Below are 18,147 nucleotides of genomic sequence, written 5' to 3'. Positions count from 1 at the left end.
GTTGTTCCTAGCTAGTAGGAACAGATGATCTGACTCTCATCTCTTGACAGAACCAGGATTTTTGTGTTTACACACAAATGCCCATTTCGTCTATTGTGCCCACGGTCATGCATGGCCGGCGGTCATTGCGACCGCCGGCCACGCGCAACGGCTCCTTCCATGCAGTGTGCGTGTGCCTGCTCTAGCTGTTTAAAGGGCCAACGTACAGCTACGTGATTTGCGGGAGAGAGCCGACCTGCCAATGTAGAATGATGGCAGCTGGTCAGCTGGTGGTTAAAGATCACCTGTCACTTTATCAGTTACCAATGGATTAATTATTTTGCCAATTTTGAGCATATATATTTTTTTTACACATGCTTATGAACTTATATTATATAAATTGCTAACTTCATATTTTGAAGCACTTTTAAAGAACACTTGTCACTTTATTTTTAATTTTAATTTTTTAATAAAATAATGATGGACTTTTTTATTTGTTAATTTTGAGGATATTTTTGCACATGGTTATGAACTTATATGTATTGTTTTTTAATAATATTTAGCGGTTGCTAATAAAAAATGTGTTTCTAACACCGACATATGATTTACAACACCTGATACTTACTGTATATAATGTGAATATTAAATACGCAGGAACATATTGAGTTTATTTATTTTTATATACTTGTACATTATCCCACAGAGCAGCACCACACCCAATACTTAATTTTATCAAACTGAAACTTCACCCTGGTAGTTGTGTTTAGAGGAGGCAGCAGCTTTCTACATATTGCGACAGCATTTAAATAATCATTGAGCAAAACAAGCCTTAATAATTTTTTAGAACAAAGAACTAATCAGTTGCTGCAGCGCATTTGTGCTAATAAGGAACCTGCTGACAGGAGGAGAGAACATAATGATTTGACATTTGTCTGCTGCTTCTTCATTCACTGTCCAGGTACTGGATAAGGGGAGAGGGGCCAAGCCTTGTAAATGTTACTTAACTATGGCAGAGTTACATCAAGTCAGTTGCCCTGCCAAACAGGGCTGTGCTGTGTGGCAAAGCTGTGTATATTTGAGGACTAGATGGGCAGAGATACAAATCCTTGGCAGATAAATCAACTCTTGTAATTGTTTTATGTGTATTTAGAAATTGCTTGACGTTATGCTTTAAAGCCATGCCACTAATTGAAAGTTATTATATTCTAATAACTGTAGACAGTTAATACATGTATCGATAAACACTGTACGTGAATTCATTTTTTATTGCAAGTGCTTTGCTAAATAAGTTTCTTGACTTTTACATACAAATGCAAAGTGGCAGGCACTGTGATCACGTATAACACTTGCATGAGCAGTTGCAGCATAAGTTTGAAAAAGTTTTTCACTCTGGTAGTTTGTCCCCACTGTTGTCACTACCATTATATGAACTAACCACATACAGTAATTAAAATACATTATTTATTGCAACAGTGGCCTTTTAATGGTTCAAAACTATGTTGCTTGAAGTCAAAATCTGCATTGGTTAACACAGAAGTGTTGTATTTTCTATTTTCTTCTTTTTTAGATACAGAAGGCTGTGATCATAACTGGCACAAATTCCAAGGATCTTGTTACAGATACTTTCCTCAGCGGAGGCCGTGGGAGGAGGCAGAAAGAGACTGTAGAAGGAGATCTGGCCACCTCACTAGTATCCACTCTCCTGAGGAACAAGTATTTATCAAGAGTAAGCATGTCCATATGCACTTAACTACATACTGCACCTTGTACTTTGTTACTTCTACTATTTATTGAATAAGAATCTTAACTTCACTCACAGAAGAATATATATGTACCAGGTTAAGTATATAACAGATTATATGTATAGCATAGACTTAAACCTTTTTTTAAGGGTGCATGTTCATTAAAAAAGCTCAAACCTTTTAACTGGAAACAGTTGCTGTTTAGCATAGTAGCCTGAAGTTAACAGTAAGCTCTTCTTAACAGTTGCATCTTCTATCACTGTTTTGAGATTGGGTACACTCATTGTCTCACCTGATTCACAGTAAGATACTGACTTCTAAAAATCAAAGCTTAATTTGCATTCAAAAAGTAATAGAGGAGGCAAGCCTTCCTGGTCCATAGCTCCATTACTCAAATCCTTCTGTATTGTCGAGCTAGATGAACATATTATCTGTTAGAAGGAAATATGAACTCATAAATCTTTTCAAGCTAGCTTGGTTTGGTGTAGGTAATGTAAGATACTATTGTGCTAAATGTTATTATAAATTAGAAATGCACTTTAAAAAAAAAGTACCCACAGTGTAATTAGGGAAAGAAGGGGGTGCCCTTGGAAGTCGCACATCTAAGGTGTCCTAGAAAGATGAATGAAGTGGCAACCTCAGCCTGGACTCCGACCAGGCCACCCCCAACGCGTTTTACTTCGCCCCCAGGGGCTTGGTCATTACACCCACAGTGTAACTATTTGAGTACATGGTTTCCAGCTCTGCCTGCCCCCTTAGCCTTACTATTGGCCCATCACTGTGAAGGCTTCTCATTTCAGTGGTGAGACAGTTGTAGGCTTTATAAGGCTTGGGATCACAGGATATGATTGGTGTTTGCATACTACAGCTCATTGAAAATAAGAGTGCTCTTCAGAAAGGGTGATGGTGATCATTTTTATAATTATACTACTGCCTCAGGTGCACTTTAAAGATGTACCCATATATACATTTCCTATTTTCATTAAAATGCACCTACTACAAAAAGAAAATATTCTTTTAAATATTTCAAAATATGTATTTTAGTGTATTTACTATACATATACTTTTTCATATGTACTCTTTTCTTATTACATTATACAAACTATATTGACACTCAAAAAGTGGAGGCTATAGGCTAGGACTATGCTAAAATCTAATTTTTATTAGTTGCCTTCTTCTTTTTATTTTATGTTATTTTATTTTTAAAAAGTTCCATGGCAACACTTTCAAAACATATACGAATACCCATGCTACACAAGGACTGGCATGCAACCCTACTACCACTTGGTTATCAACTTCTTAGCTTTTCCAATCTGTGAGCTTCATGTAAACCCACAGGTAGCCTGCACAAAATAAGTAGAGCACCAGGAGGCTTTATCCCAAAAAGCATATACAAAAGTTAAAAGGGTTGTAAAGGTTCATGTTTTTTCATAGATTGCATTAAGGTGAAAAAACAAATGTCAGTGATCGAGCCCCCCATTTTACTTACCTGAACCCTCAAACTTGTCCCACGAGGACGTGCCGTCTCTCTGCTAGGGGGTTCTCGGCTGTTGACTGGATAGATTGATAGCAGTGCAGCCATTGGCTTCTGCTGCTGTCAATCAAATCCAATGACGTGGCCGCCAGGAGGGCGGGGCCAAGTCTTGCATTCTGCGTCTATGGACGCCGAATGCTGGACTTGGGAAAGCGCCCGCAAGGTAACCCCCCGGGAGAGCGCTTCTCCCAGGGGGTTATCTGAAGCAGGGAGGAGCCGCGAGCACCGCTGAGGGACCCCAGAAGACATGGTTCAGGGCCACTCTGTGCAAAACGAGCTGCACAGTGGAGATAAGTATGATATGTTTGTTTTTTTGTTTTGTTTTTTAAACCTTTAGTGTCACTTTAAATGCCTTGATGCATTTCATGCTGTTGTGCTTAGTCATAGGGCTATTATGACTAAGCAAAACAGCGCAAAATGCATCAAGGCATTCCAATTCTGTATGTGCTTTTTGGAAAAAGGCTCTCAATGCTCTACCTCATTTGTGGAGTCCACTTGTTTTTTACATGGCAATCATCTTGTCTGTCCTAAGCAGTAGATCTCAGGCACCTTATTAGTAAGGGTTCCCTCTCAACTCAAAGTCTACAAGAAGGGCATGACAGTGAGTAAGGAAGACTTTTGGTAAACCTACTCATGCTCCCTTAGTGTAGTAGAAGTCCTGAAGTTGTACATAATTGGTATCTAAGACTTTTTTTTTCATTACTTTATATAATGGTTGCCTACATAATTTGTGGGGTAATACATATATTTCATAGCTGCTTAGGCAATTGATTGTTTGTCAGTCAAAGCAAGCATCCCAACACTGTATCATCTTCCTCCTCCTTTCCTTTTTTGCCCAAGGTATTCATAAACCCTGTTCTGGAAGACTTTTAATTAGTGACAGTGCCAGTACTATTAACATTAATAGCCCTTATGCTGTCAGCCAGAGCATAACATTATAGGGATGCTGATCTCTATCCTTGTTACCCAGTTCATGGTCTACATTTCCTCTGCTGATTATCAGCAAAAACATGAAATTTAATGCTGCCATGTGCCAGGTAGATAAATTTTAATGTAGCACGATTCCAAGATCACACAGGTAATAACACTTAAACAGGAAATTGGGAAGTAGCATTTTAAAACAAAATTTACTGTACAAATAAAAATCATTAACACACAGTTAAGCTGTATTTTTGCATGTCTCATCCAATCTATTAATGGTAAGTAAAATATTTAAATGATATAAGTGCTCTCTATATTTGAATTCTAGGCAGATGTAGCAAAAATAATAAAAATCAAATTTGTGTAATTTCTCCATAGCTTCAATACAGATTTTTTAGATTGTGCTGTTACATTCTACCACAAAGCAAAATACTTACATAGAAAGCTACAGATAAAAGCTGATATGCCTTGACTCCCAAGTCACATCCTGTTTCTGGATAACAGGACGGTATTCAATTTTTCTTTCATTTTTGGCAGTTTTGGGAACCTCTGAACAAATACAGATACATTCCAATGAAGGGGAGAGGGCTTACAGGGGTTTTTAGAGAGAAGTCAAAAGACTCCTTATTGCTCATACTAACAAAAAAAGTCATTCCCCTTTCTCTTTACACTCTTGATTAAAAGTATACTATAGTAGGCAAAATATCTGCCATTTTATTCTTTTCACTTTCAATAAGTTGTTATTACAGATTTTTAAAATACAGTCAACAATATACAGTAGAAGAGTACACAGATATGGGCAATACACAATTGGTTGCCAAAACTATAACATCTGGCTTCACAGTCAAATGTATCAGAGGTCTACAGATTTACAAGTTAAGATAATAGGAATGGTCTGTAGATATTCAAAAAACATGTAATAGCTGGTGGGAAAACTGGCTAGAGTCTCTTATTGGATTTAACACCAATGAAGATCCTCTATAAAGAGAAAAGAGGGGCTGTGAAATAGAAAAGTACTCTCGAGGAAAATTAGATTAAGGAGTTATGCTGGGTACACATGATCAGAATTTCGGGCTGCAAGACCAATGAGAGCTTTTCATCGGAAAATGCGACCGTGTGTATGCTCCATTGGAATTTAGCTGCCCGAATTCTTACCAGAAAAAATTTGAGAGCATGTTCTCAATTTTTCTGATGGAAAAACTTTCTATCGGAAATTCCGATCGTGTGTATGCAATTCCGACATGCAAAAACTCACGCATGTTCAGATTCAACTAGGAGATGGAAGCTGTTGGCTACTGGGTATTGAACTTATTTTTTCTAGTCCCGTCGTATGTGTTGTGCGTCACCGCGTTCTTTACGATTGGAATTTGGTGTGACCGTGTGTATGCAAGACAGCTTGAGCAAAATCCCGTTGGAATTCCGTCGGGAAAAACATCAGAGCTTTTTCCGACCAAAATTCCAATCATGTGTATTAGAAGAGTAAGTTGCAGTAGTAAGTATAAGAGATGAAATGCAGACAAGAAAATGCAGATGCGTACGCATATCCTAGCTTCAGGTTTTGGTGTAATTATTATTATTAGTATTATTATTATCATTGTTATACAGAATTTATATTATTTATATTTATATATTTATATAGTTAGGTGGAGGCAGGACAGGCTCCTCTAAAGAGAACAGTTTTCAGGGATCGACTAAAAGTGAATAGATTAGGAGATATTTGGACACATTGGGGTAGGGAATTCCAAAGGATGGGAGAGGTTCGGGATAAGTCCTGGAGGTGAGCATGGGAGGAGATGACAAGGGAACTAGAGAAGAGAACGATTTGGTTGGTATTTTGGGACTAGGTTAGTGATGTAGTTGAGGGCCAAGTTGTGGATGACTTTGTAAGTTATTGTTAGTACATACTAAAACAATATTAAAATTACTCAAAGCAACTGAGTTCCTTATAACATTGCAGTAGCGCTCTTGTCATATAATGTAAATGGCAAGCTTCAATATAGTGTTCATATATGGAAATTTATGATGCGATTCAGTGATGTCATATGTAGTAATTAATCGTGAAGAAGCACCTTCCACCAGAAAATTCACCATGTGAGATGATCTCCCCTTTGGGAATGCACTCACCACATATGCAAAGATAATGTGCCTGAAATCTTAAACTGAATCCCACCGTAATAAAGATGTATCATTCAGGGATCCATGTGGAAAAAACTAATTGGCCACATAGCATAATACTGTCCGCAAACATTTTAATAATTTCCAAACAGCCTCTTACAATATATACCTACAAAAAAACAAATTGACTCAAGCAATAAAAGTGCCTGTGCAGGAATCACCCATTAGCTGGTAGTAGTAAAGGAGGGTCTGTGTGCATCAGCGATCCAATTCTACTTCCTGGTATTCCAGATGTCCTGAAACGCACGTGTCATTTCCGGAAAACAATATTAAGATAGGATTCAAGGACCATAATGTGTCCCTTCATTTTAAATTGAAACACAATCAGGATCCAACAGGTCTGATTGATTATACGCTAGTACCATATTCATCTAGAGGTTAGCTGCTCTTAATGTTATAATGATTTTAATTAATTTAGCATTTTATTATGTTTACAAATTTTAAATGTATTACATATATGCCTTTTTAGTTGCTGATTTACTTATGATTTGCCGGTTCTGTGATCATGACGATTTCCAGTTTGACTGTTTGCATGCTGGTCCATTGGTTGAGAGCTATGTGGGCAGTCAGGATAGATGTCATGGGATTCCAGGCAGCGTAGGGCAGTGACACGCACTAGCTCTATATAACCCTATCTTCCGGAACACGAGACCTTGCCCTCAGATAAAATCAGGAAGTGACAAAACGCATCAGGAACGTGATCTCCATGGTTTCCGGAAGTGACGCGTGCGTTTCACAGACAGCTGGAATACCAGGAAGTAGGATCGGACCACTGATGCACACAGACGCTCCTTTACTAATACCAGCTAATGGGTGATTCATGCACAGGCACTTTTATTGTTTGCCCAATTTGTTTTTTTGTATGTATATATTGTAAGGGGTTGTTTGAGAATTATTAAAATGTTTACTGACAGTATTAGACTATGTGGCCATCGTAAATTTCCATATATGAACACTATATTGAAGCTTGCCATCTTTTATTATATGACAAGAGCGCAGCTGCAATGTTATAAGGAACTCAGTTGCTTTGAGTAATTTTAATATTGTTCTAATATGTACTATACATTTTTTTAAAGTTGCTGTATTGTGATTTTATAATTAAGGTTATAATCACACATTTTCGTTTAAGAGTTTCACTGAACACCAACCTCAAGTGGTGGACCATATAAAGCATCTTTACAAGTTATTGTTAGTATTTACAATTTAATTTGTTGGGTGAATGGCGGCCAATGAAGGGATTGACAGAGAGGGGTAGCAGACGCTGAGTGGTTTTTAAGGTGGATAAGCCTGGCAGCAGCATTCATGATGAACTAAATAGAGGATAGCCTATTTAAAGGTAAGCCAATGAGGAGGGAGTTGCAGTAGTCGAGGCAAGAGATAACCAGGGAGTGAATTAGGAGCATTGTGGTGTCATTCGTTAGGAAAGGGCATATTTTGGAGATGTTGCAGAGGTTGAGGCAGCAAGCTTTGGAAAGTGATTGGATGTGGGGCTAAAAAGAGAGTTCAGAGTCCAGGATAAAAAACATGGAACCCTGACATGCATGGATGGGTTAATGGTTGTGCCATTGATTTTGACAGAGAATTCAGGGGAAGAGGCACATGGGGGAGAAAATATTATGAGCTTGGTTTTGGACAGGTTGAGTTTGAGGAAGTGGTATGACATTCAGACTGATATGCTGGTCAGTAAATTAGTGATGTGTGAGGAGATTGATGTTGGGAACTTAGGGGTAGAGAGATATATTTGGGTGTAGTCAGCATAGAAATTATGTTGAAATCAGGGAGGATGTGTAGATTGAGAATAGGAGGAGAGGTCCTAGAACAGAATCTTGGGGGACCCTGACAGAGAAAGAAAGAGGAGAGGAGGAAGTAGAATTGTGACATTGAAGGTGCGGTGGGAAAGGTGAAGAGCACAGTCACAGAGATAAAAAGAGTAAAACATTTTTTTAGAAGGGGTGGTCAATCATATCAAAGGCAGCCGAAAGGTTCAGAAGTAGGAGTACAGAATAGTGTCCATTGGGTTTCCTGTTAGTGGGTTTTAGGAGAGCAGTTTCTATGGAGTGTTGAGGGCGAAATCCAGACTGAAGGGGATCAAGAAGGTTATTCAAGAAGGAGAGCAAGAAGATAGGGCATAGGTTGTTAAGATTGATGGGGTCCAATGAAGGCTTTTTTAAATATGGGAGTGACTAGTGCATGTTTTAGAGAGTTGGGGAAGATGCAAGAAGCGAAGGAGAGATTTAATATGTGGGTTAGAGAGTGTAGGATAGTCAGAGGGTGACCACAGTATTTGAGAGGGAACTGCAACCAGGGGTTAAGTGGTTAGGTGGGCATTAGAAATAAGTTTGCCAACCTTGTCTATATTAGCAGGGTTGAATAAGGGAAGTGTTGATTGTACCTGTGGATATGGGGTGTTAAGTAGGGTGATATGTAAAATTTATATTTCATCATGAATTTAATACATTTTATTTTTGAAGTGATTGGTGATCTCCTGGGCAGTGAGTGAGTTAGTGGGTGGGGGCAGAAGAGGACAAAGTAGAGAGTTAAAGGTGGAGAAGGGTTGGCAAGGACTGGATAAGAAAGTGTCAATGAGAGTTATAAAATAGGTCTGCTTGGCAGTGTGGAGACAAGAATTGTATTTTTAGAGAGTAGACTTATATTGGTGGAAGTCTTTGTGAGACTTGGTCTGACACCACAGACACTCAAGAGCACAGTTACATTTTTTGAGACTTCTAATGTCATCTGTTTGCCAGGGTTCTAGGGGTCGGGGTCTGATTCTGTGTGTAGTGAGGGGGGTAAGCTTGTCCAGGGAAAGCACAGAGATCTATTGTAGACAGAAGTGACTAGATTGGGGCAAGACAGGGGTGAGATTCTGTCATAGGGGTGGTCAGTAGCAGAATAGAGAAGAGAAGGATTGAAGTGGCAAAGTGCTAGGGAAGAAGGTATTATGGAGGGGATCTCCAAATTAAAGCGGTAGTAAACTGCCCCAAACAAATAAAAAATTGGGCCCCCTTCAGCGTTGCACCACATGCTAGCACATTATGACAGATCAACTGCACAGAGAGCCTTCCAGCACAACGCTGTCATGGCTCCCGGACACTTCAAACTTCACCCCGCCTTCCTTCCAGGTTTGTGGGCTCCAGCTGTATGAGGTGCTGCATCCCATATGGATATCTCCTAAACATTGCAAGTTCAGGAGATATTCATTGTACCTACAGGTAAGCCTTATTGTAGGCATACTTGTAGGTACAAGTTTAAAAATGCACTTTACTTCCAATTTAGACAAGTATTAGACATGGAGTTAATAAGCAGGAGAAAAAGTTTGGTAAAAGATTATATACAATTAAGAAATAAAAAATATGATAAAGATATCATCTATAAATATGTCACAGAAGAGGATGGAGTGCTGTGCACAGTGAGTGGGAATGTGAATAAATTGGCAAGTAAGTATAGAATAAGATATGTAAAAAAAATGTGTTTTCAGGCAGAATTTTAAGTATTCAGTATTAGGCAGTCTGACAGCATATTGCAAAATATTCCAGAGTAAAAACTCTGTGTGGAAAATATTTAAATGGGAAAATTGGAGGTGGTAATAAGCAGTTTTAACAGCAGCAGATAATTTACATATCTGAGAGCATGTTGCAGAGTTTAAACATGGAAGCATAAAAAATATAAAGATGAATCACTACTAAAAGTCTTACAATTTCATATCAGAAGCCTGAAAAGAACATTTGAAAGAACACCGAGTCAATTTAGAGACTAATGGTGTAAATAATAAAGTATTTTGGTAATGAAGATTAACTCCAATGTTTAATTTATTACTAATGGAAGTGGTACCAGCTATGTAAGGGGTAAACCAGTTGGTAAAAAAAATTACAATGGAAATCAGCCACTTGAACCAACCAACCAATCATGGGAAGCTGCTACTCTTCCATAAATGGCCAATGCAGAAAATTCTGGAAGAGGAATTGCCTCTGGAAATATGGTAAATAATATGGTCACAAGCCACTAAAAGCCTCTAAGAGCAATGCAAAATACTTTTTCCATTGGTACCAGACCTTCTATGCAACATATACCCAATATCCTCTAACAGATATTGATATGCAAGAAGGACCTCGGGTCCTTGCAACACATATACTGCCAATGCCCACTTATGAAAACCTACAGGAAAACTGTTCATATCTTGAGGGTTTGACACCTGTATCCCCCCCCCCCCCACAAAGGTTTCCTCTTGGGTCTACCCCCAAAAGACTTTTCCAAACCAGCCAAAAAATTACTAACACATACACACACATGGCAGAGAGATGCTTAGCGGTCCACAAATGGAAGACTGTTGATCCCCTATTTATCATAGAACTTCACACAAGGATCCGAGATGTCTAATTGATTGAAAAGCTTACAGTTTGCTTCCACAATTCACTGGTTAAATATAACAAAGTCTGGGAGCTGTGATGGTTGGAGAAAAGGTCCGATCGGACCATATTGTCAGATAATCTGACCGTGTGTGGGCTACATCAGACTTTTTTTCGTCGGAATGTCCGACCAACAAAGTTTGAGAGCTTGGATTTTAATTAATCAAGAGAGGTGTCTGTTTTTTTGTCCTCCCACAGCATTCATTCATTAACTTTGGGAGTAGTTGGAATCACTTTAATGGTGGTGGATGTTTTATTGGACACTTATTTTATATGTTTTATTTTTCCAAATATTTATATATATAATAATAGTTTGTTGGTGCACTGTGCAATATTAGAAGGTTGATATTAGTGCATTATTAACCCTATATATTAAAAAAAATTGTGATATCAGTACACAAGACAATAATTGTAGCAATTATCATTTGATTATCTTTTAATATTTTTTTTTCCAGTTATATCACAATTTTTTTATATTCACATCAGCGCTTTAGTAACATTGTAGCAATAATATATTGCAGCTTACCAATTCCTATGCCATGTACACACGATCAGACTTTCCAGCAGACTTGGACCGGCGGACCGGAATCCGTCGGACAATTAGATCGTGTGTTGGCTCCAGCTGACTTCTTTTTCCCAAAAGTTCGATGGACCTAGAAATAAATAAAACATGTTTCAAATCTGTCCGACGGACTCAAATCGGATGGAATAAAAATCGGGAAAACCTTTTGTCTGTGTGCTAGGCCAACGGACCAAATATGATGCAAGGGCTACTGGCTATTGAACTTCCTTCTTTAGTCTCATTTACGTCATCACGTTCAAAACTAACGGACTTTCAAACGGACTTACTTCGGTCATGTGTGGCCAAGTTCGTTCGTTCAGAAAGTCCGTCAGACCTCTGCTGAAAGTCCATCAGGAAGACAGTCGGACCTAGTCCGTCTAAAAGTCCGGTTGTGTGTACACGGCATTAGATGCGATGGCTGCATTTGTTTTTCTTAGGCTTTGTTTCATTTATTTATACCTGCTGATCCAGCCAATAAGTCAGTTGTTTTTCAACAGAACAGGCTCTTCTGCATATGTATCAGTTAAGACAAACCATTTAACATGGACAGGGCTGTTTACAATGTTCAGCTTTTATTTATTCATATAAAAACTCTATCCCAAAAGAAAAAAAACTGTTGCTGTTACTGCAGTGTGAGCTGGAGTTTGGCTTCAGTTTGTTGCTTTGTCTAAATCTGCTAGTACATCTAACACTCCCCTCCCCCCAGATAATGCTACTGTCCAAAGGTGCCCCTGTGCTTCTTCATTCAGAGTGCAGGCCTTCTAATACAGAAGGTGTGTTACTGGCCAGATCACCAGGTGAAAACAGAGTAAAAAAGTCTAACAACTAATGCAGTCACCACATCAAATAATTGGTAAGCTGCCATACATTATATTTTTGATTTAAATTAATGCTGCTTTAATTTGTCCATGCCCCAGCTCATACTTTAAACTTTTTGACTTTAATAAAGCTGGTTATACATTGTCCGAGTTTCAGCTGGTTTCCGAATGAACTGACCGAAATTCACTTAGTGGGTGCTTCTGTCTGCCTGCGTCATCCTTCAGTTAAAAAGTGTCTGCTGGCCAAACAGCAGCTGCATCCAAGCAAAAGCATCCACTGTTCAGAAATGCTGACAGTTGCCCCAGGCGGTTGTTGGGATACAATAGCCCAGAAGAGGAGTTTGTTTATCTGCGGTATATAGCTTGGATATAAGAATCTGTTTTTCAGATTTTTTTTTTTTTTATTGTTTAGCCCACAGGTTAAATTAAAAAAATCGAATTTTCCAATCTACTGTAATACTTGCCTTTTTTTACCCCATTACTTGGGACAAACTCAAAGGTTACAATCTGGAAGTGACATACAATAAAATCCAAACCACTTTGTGGGATCTCTATTGTGCTCTAGTAAAATTCAAGAACTTTGTGATTTGAGATCACAATAAAAAATTAGATGACAATCCTCTAATCAAGCTATTTTCAGGTGTTCTAGAAAACATTGCTATTGCCTCCCTCAAAATAAGCCAGTTCCATGATTGTTCCTGTATATTTACCCTACCTTCCTCCAGAAAACCTAGCACAACTTTTTGCTGGCTTAAGACCAGACCACTTTTTGCGATTCGATACAGCGTCGCTTTAACTGACAATTGCGCGGTCGTGCGACATGGCTCCCAAACAAAATTGACGTCCTTTTTTTCCCACAAATAGAGCTTTCTTTTGGTGTTATTTGATCACCCCTACGTTTTTTATTTTTTGCGCTATAAACAAAAATAGAGTGACAATTTAAAAAAAAACGCATAATTTTTTACCTTTTGCTATAATAAATATCCCCCAAAAATATATAAAAAAACTTTTTTTTTCCTCAGTTTAGGCCGATACGTATTCTTCTACATATTTTTGGTAAAAAAAATCGCAATAAGCAATTATTGATTGGTTTGTGCAAAACTTATAGCGTTTACAAAATAGGGGATAGTTTTATGGCATTTTTATTAATAATTTTTTTTACTAGTAATCGCGGTGATCAGCGATTTCTATTGTGACTGCGACATTATGGCGGACACATCGGATGTTTTTATACAGCAATCAGTGCTATACAAATGCAATGATTCCTGTGTAAATGACACTGGCAGTGAAGGGGTTAACCAGGGGGTGGCAGTGTAGGGGTTAAGTTTGTCCTAGGGGCGTGTTACTAACTGTAGGGGGCTGGGCTGTGTGTTAGTGAACACCGATCTCTTCTCCAATCACATGCTGTTTACATCGGCATCTCCCCGTTCAGCCTCCCCGTGAGATGATCGCGGGTATCCCGGTGGCGATCGACTCACGGGGGTCCCGACTGGCACGCGCGCACCGATGGCAGGGCGGCAAATACAAATGGACGTACCTGTACGCCAATTTGCCTGCCCGTGCCATTCTGCCAACGTGTATTGTCGTGCGCCAGTCGGGAAGTGGTTAAGACAGAAGATGTCATACAAAGACATTATAAAATGATTGGATCCATGGATGTGTTTACAGCTTTAGAAGGCCGCATTTACCAATGGAAACAAAGCAGGATAGTAAAAATGTGTGAGAATTTCAAACCTGAAATGATGAATACATAAGTTAAGATTTTAATGGCCACTCTCAAAGAATGAGTCAAAGAACTTCACTACATTTTGAGGATGGATAAACTAAAGCGGTAGTAACCAGCTGATGGTTACAAAAAACACCTGTAGGGCAAATGCAGATTGTGCTAGTATGCATTGCATACTAGCACATTATGAAATACTTACCTTGGAATTAAGCCTTCCAGCGGTGAGCTGTCACTGTTGAGAGGGCTGACATCTTCCCCCAGTCTTTCTTCCGGGTTTGCACTCTCCAGTGTGATTGGCCATGAGGTCACTCCCACGCATGTGTGTGCCCTCGGTTTTGGCACGAAGCTCTGAAAGTCCAACAAGGTATGCCGGACCTTCAGAGCATCACCAGCTGCATGCAGGGTGAATATCTCCTAAACAGTGAACTTGGGAAATATTGACATTACCTACAGGTAATCCTTATTATAGACTTACCTGTAGGTAAAAATAACAAAGTGGGCTTTACTACCCCTGAACAGCTAGCCTTCAAGAATGATAATAGTTCTTATAAAAAGTTCCTATCAATATGGTATCCATGGATCAATTTTCAACTAAAGTGCAGCCCTATTTATGAGGCGTTCCTATAGCCCTCAGCAAGATACACTTCTCCCTCACCCTTCCTGCCTCTCCTGACTCCTTCTCTTTTCTCCCTCTTGCCTCCATGTGGATCACTTGAGCGTTTCTCTTTCTTTTTTTCCCTTTTTCTGAGCTCTGTTACTTCAAGGCATTCTCAATCCTCTTCTAAAAGCTCTCTACCCATTGGAGTCACAAAAGACGAAATGCTAAAAATGTGTAACTTAGGCCGCGTACACACGGGCGGACTATACGTCCAACTAAGTCCGTCAGACAATCCGACAGACAGTCCGTCCTACTTTTGAATGAACGGACTTGACCACACACGACGAACAGACAGTCCGCTGAAAGCTTGCGCGATGATGTGTACGGCACGTACGACGGGACTAGAAATACGACGTCCAATACACTGCAATGCAACCTTCGGCCGTGTAAATCCTTTCTGAGCATGCGCCATACTTAGTCCGTCAAACTAGCCTACTCACGAGCGGACTGTCCGCTGAAACCAAGTTTGGACGGACAATATTACGGAAATTCCGAAAGACTTAGTCCGCCAGACTGTCCGCTGAAAAAGTCCGCTGAAGCCCACACACGAGCGGATTGTCTGCTGAAACACGTTTCAGCTGACCAAGTCCGTCAGACAGTCCGCCCGTGTGTACGCGGCCTTACTGTTAATTCAGGCGCATGAACACATTGAAGGAATACAAATATGCAGGTATTACTAAGTATTCTCACCAGCACAAGAACGGGTCAAACTACGTAATGTATCATGGAGATTTTTAAGTGTCATGTTATATTTGTTATTTAGTATTTTGTATATGATCTTATATGTAAGCTCAGAAACTACTGTACTCTTTAAAAAGGGGTTGTTAAGCCACTACTATAAAAAAAAAAAAACTCCCATCCCCTGTAGTATAACATTATGTGCCAATGTGTCATATAAAAAAAATATGCCGATCTGTACCCACATCAGAGCTCACGTGACTCCTCAGCTCTCTCCTCTGCCCGGATGAGAGCTCCAGTGGGCAGGGCAGAGAACTCCTGATGACTTCAGCAGAGGAGGGGAAGAAAACAGAGCCAAGGAGTCATGTGAGTGCAAGGAGACACTCTCATATAGGTACAGGTTGGTATTTTTTTTTAATCTAACACAGGGACACATAATGTTATGTTACAGAGGGGATAGGAAGATTTTATAGTAGTTATGAGAGCAGCAGGATGGGAGGGGGCGGGCACTGACATGAGAATATAGGCAGAGAGGGGAGGGGTGGGGCAAGGTCAGAGAAGGACAGGGGAGAGCAGTGGATGACAGAGGCTTGTAAACTGACCACGGTGTCAGGGCTCAGCATCCATGATATAGTATGGTCAGTTTACAGAGGGGAGGGTATAGCCAGGCAGAATCAGCCAGGTTTTTTAGGTAATAAGAGGGGCAAAATTACACAGCACAAGCCCTGTGCTGTATAACATGCTTCAAAGGAATGGGATCTTCTTTTTTTTGTTTGTTTTTTCTTTAGGTTAACAAACACTTTCAATTTAATTGGATTAATTTTTAATGTAGAAGTGGATTTACCCAATTATTGCTCCTTGCAGCTATGTGCCTTACTCAGATACTCTGGTACTATACATTGCTCAGCTATTCCATAAAGATAAAATAAAAAAAAGACTATTGATGTATATCTCCATGGTACATATTTGTACACAATGCAAATAAAAAAATCATTAATATTTATAAGGAAACTAAAATATTTTTTTAGGTATTTCACACTTACTTGTGAGTTCAGACCACAAATTAATTACCCGAGGTTTGGGAGATTGCAGTGGCCAGTAGAGATCATTGATTTTATGTTCCTTTAAGTGTATTTGGTAGATCTCAGTCTTCATGTATTTTTTATTGCAATTGTAACAAGAGCTGGAAGGTATGCAGTAAGTACGAAACAACCCCAAAGAAAAATAGATCTGCATTGATTTTTCAGAGTGGACTTAATGTTCCTCGTAGCCTTTATTTTGCTGGCTGAAATAAACATAGGTCACATTTATGAAGCCATTTTTTTCATCTGAAAAGACACATCACAGCTATAAGGAAATTCAAAATCTAGTCACTACATGTAACATACTTAGAATAATGGTTATAACAATTAAATATTAATCTTCTAGCTCTCACATGACCACAGTACTGACAGTCTGATATATTTAACTTTACCAGTTAATACTTACTGGTGTGAATTTTTTATTAGTGTTGTTCCATAGGTTATTAATCAAGGTATCGGAGAACCTGCACTTGTAGAGAATCAGACTCATACCATATGTGAAATCATTTTCATGTACAATTAGGGAAAGTTTTTAGGAAATTATTTCCTCTTTATATATTTTATTTGATTGTCATTAAACATTTGTATTGTATTTAATATTTAATCTCCTTGCATATGCAAAGTAAAATACACCATCTTAATTGCAAAAGGATTTGTAATTTTACTCAGCCTCTTTTGTGATTTCTACGCCTTTGCTAGACTGCGCAGCCAGGAGTGTAACATCACTTCCTCTGTTATGCCGTGTACACACAACCAGACTTTCCGGCAGAAAAGGTCAGATGGAATCATTTCATTAGATATTCTGATCGTGTGTGGGCTTCATCTGATTTTTTTTTTTTTTCAAAAATTCTGACGGACCTAGAAATAGAACATGTTTTAAATCTTTCCAACTGAATCAATTCCTATCTGGAAAACTGTTTGTCTGTATGCTACTCCGATGGACCAAATACGACGCAAGGGCAGCTTTTGGCTACTGGCTATTGAACTTCCTTTTCTAGTCCTGTCGTACGTCATTGCGTTCTAAGCAAACGGACTTTGGTGTAATTGTGTGTAGGCAAGTCCGTTTCAGCGGAACTCTGTTGGAACTCCGTCGTAAAAACCATCGGAAAGTCTGACTGTGTGTACACGGCATTAGAGTTACGGAACCTAGAGTTGTCACTTCTCTGTCTGCTGAATGGACAGTGAAGAAGCAATAACACACTGATAAGTCATTAATACTGTTCACTCTGTTAACTTCACCAGGTCAGCATGTTCTTGATAGCTTGTGTGCATGCAGCAGATCCTGATTAGTCCCTACGATTCCATGTCCTACTTCCAAGCTGGTCGTAAGCATTACAATATAAATATAGAATCCCTATACAATCTCATATACATTTATTGAACTATGTATTCTGAGATCCTTCTTAAACATTCCATTTCATTCATAACTAATCAGTTAGGTCCTTGCACTACATAATCGAGCTAAATTGTACAATTAGATTGAAATGTTTATGGTTTGCAACAGAGGCGAATATCAAGACAGATTTACGTACTTACACAAGTTGCATGTAAATATGCATTTTATTCTTATTAAAGGAATACACCCTATTATTTACCTGTGCTTGGAGTTCAGCTTTACATATAATAAAGTTGGGGTTCTGCAAGATGACATTTCGTGAAAATCCATAAAGAGTATCAGTGACACCCTTTAGAATTCTGCCTGGTGTCAGCACCAAAATTAGTAGTGCTGGTCCAAAAGATTCACATACCTGTCAGGAACAGGCATATAAATATTTTGGGCCAGCACTGAGGTCAAAGTGACCCCCCCCCCCCCAACCATTAAATTTATTCCACTAGGCTATACTACTTCCCTATCAGGCATGTGAG

At 39.0% G+C, this 18,147-nt stretch overlaps 1 protein-coding gene across 2 annotated transcripts in view; it reads left to right on the top strand.

Annotated features, from left to right (window-relative positions):
• Positions 1-18,147, top strand: part of NCAN (neurocan) — a 375,601-nt gene that overhangs the window by 334,259 nt on the left and 23,195 nt on the right. For both annotated transcript variants that reach the window (XM_077475452.1, XM_077475453.1), the window contains one exon: positions 1,547-1,705. In XM_077475452.1, the coding sequence (XP_077331578.1) occupies positions 1,547-1,705 (159 nt within the window). The remainder of the gene's footprint in view (positions 1-1,546; positions 1,706-18,147) is intronic.

The sequence above is a fragment of the Lithobates pipiens genome, unplaced genomic scaffold (assembly GCF_037356315.1).
Source record: "Lithobates pipiens isolate NorthernLeopardFrog02 unplaced genomic scaffold, aLitPip1_a1.2 Scaffold_13, whole genome shotgun sequence".
NCBI classification, from domain to species: Eukaryota; Metazoa; Chordata; class Amphibia; order Anura; family Ranidae; genus Lithobates; species Lithobates pipiens.
Note: the sequence above shows the minus strand (reverse complement) of the source record. Positions and strands in the feature narration are given on the sequence as shown.